Genomic DNA, 1,840 nt, shown 5'->3' on the forward strand with positions numbered 1-1,840 from the left:
TTTACTAACAGTGGTTTACACTGGGGAGCATCAACGTCATTGTGTACTTTTAGCAGCTCCTTTTCCTCACATTTTATAATTTTCTTTTTCCACAGCAGCATCCCAGTGCCATCCTGTTGACGTGGATCAGGGAAGAGACGCCTTCCCCAAAGGCTGGCCAAACAATCTCGGCCTTTCATTAGCGTGTAACTCTGTGTTCCCGCTGGAGCTGGGACGGAAGCATCATCTTCCCGCTGGGGCCCTCTTGTCCTCCTGCCTACCAGAAAGCTGAGATCCACGAAATATAAAATAGTAAATATAAGAGAAAACAAAGGTTGGTGACTTCAGGAAAGCTCAGTGCCTGAGGCTTATCTCATCCTGCTCATCCCTCAGGCCTCTCTGCCTGCCCACCCCATCTATAGTTGAGGCGCAGCTTTCCAAGGCGATTCCCCTGGCCAGGAACCAGACTCTCACCCCAGTCTGTTCCTCACAGCCAGCAGCATAGAATGACCACCAGGAGGCCAGGAACAAAACACTTAAATGTTACATTTATTAAGGAAATGTTAAATAAGAAAAAAAGTCAAAACTGTCAAAACGGTGTCACGGATATCAAGAGCACTTTTGTGGAGTAAACCGTGCAGTCACGAGCTACGGGAGTTCTATTCTGAGTCTTTGGCCCCGGGTTAGCTGGAGCCCCAAAAGACTCAGTTGGAAATTCACTAAAAGAAACAATTTCACCCCATTCACATTCGCAGGCTCCCCCTCCCCCCACCCCTTCTCCCACAGTGACGAAACTCTAACCCCCAGGCAGGCAAACAGGCCACAAGGGCAGAAAAAACTTATCAAATATTTGTACTCAAGCAAACTAACACAAAATTCCTTAAAACGGCACGTTACAATCAATCAAAGGTGTCAGCGCTCCCCTCCCGGGCTGGGGAGAGCGGAAAGGAGTGGGCGTGAATCTGCCCACGGATTTGTGTGTCCCCATTAGGTTTGTTGCGAGACGTATAAACAGGTCACTGTTCTGGTCACCAGGCGATCTGCACCGCTGGGCCTCTCCCCCGCCCGCCCTCTCCAGCTGCCCCCAGGGCTTGGCCAACCTGCAGGTGAAGGGCCTTCGCCTCGTCCGTCTCCCCGAATCCCACGCAAGTAGCAGCTTCCAAAGTTCTGCGCCCTAAACGCCCTCTTTTGCCACCTGCTGCTGAGTCCGGAAGTCAGAGCGCTCCCCTCCTACAGCCAGGCATGGGGACTTTCGGAGGGCCAGCGAGAACGGTGCGCTTTGTCCGGAAAGGAGAAGTCCAGAGTGCTCGCTTAGGCAGCATGTATACTAAAATAGGAGAAGTCCAGAGAAATAATTGGCTCCGACAGGTTTGCCTTGGCTGATTTCTGATGGTGAGGGGCGCAGAGGGACTGGCGCAGTAGGGGCGGTGGGGGGGCTCCCGCGGGACTCGGAGGGCCGGTCAGTAGGGCCCCACGACCACCGCCTCGACCTCTTTGGACGGTCTCCGGTCCTTCACCAGAAAGTTGATCATGCCCTCCGACTTGATGAGCAGGTTGCAGCCGAGGAAGAAGATGCCGAAGACCACCGTGAGCGAGAGCACGCACATCACCGCGATCTGCACCACGCGCATGATGTACAGGCTGCGCTCATCCGGGCCGCCCTCGGCGAAGCCGTCGTCGGTCACCACGGACGCCTGGGTGCAGCAGCGCAGGGCGCGCTCCAGCGCCTCGCTGCTGTTGGCCAGGAACAGGCCCGCCACATCGGTCTGGTTGCCCAGCACTGGATTCATCGCTGAGCGGTCGGGCGCCCCGGGAGGCGCGGGGCTGAAGGGTGGGAAGGCGGCAGAGCGGGAGGAACAGG

At 55.9% G+C, this 1,840-nt stretch overlaps 1 protein-coding gene across 1 annotated transcript; it reads right to left on the reverse strand.

The window, feature by feature from the left end:
- Window positions 1–511: 511 nt before the first annotated feature.
- Window positions 512–1,834, reverse strand: Rprm (reprimo, TP53 dependent G2 arrest mediator homolog). Its single transcript, XM_010639267.2, has one exon. The coding sequence runs from the start codon at window positions 1,767–1,769 to the stop codon at window positions 1,440–1,442; it is 330 nt and encodes a 109-aa protein (XP_010637569.1). The 5' UTR covers window positions 1,770–1,834; the 3' UTR covers window positions 512–1,439.
- Window positions 1,835–1,840: the final 6 nt, after the last annotated feature.

The sequence above is a fragment of the Fukomys damarensis genome, unplaced genomic scaffold, assembly GCF_012274545.1.
Source record: "Fukomys damarensis isolate Sample0158 unplaced genomic scaffold, DMR_v1.0_HiC HiC_scaffold_29, whole genome shotgun sequence".
Lineage (NCBI taxonomy): Eukaryota > Metazoa > Chordata > Mammalia > Rodentia > Bathyergidae > Fukomys > Fukomys damarensis.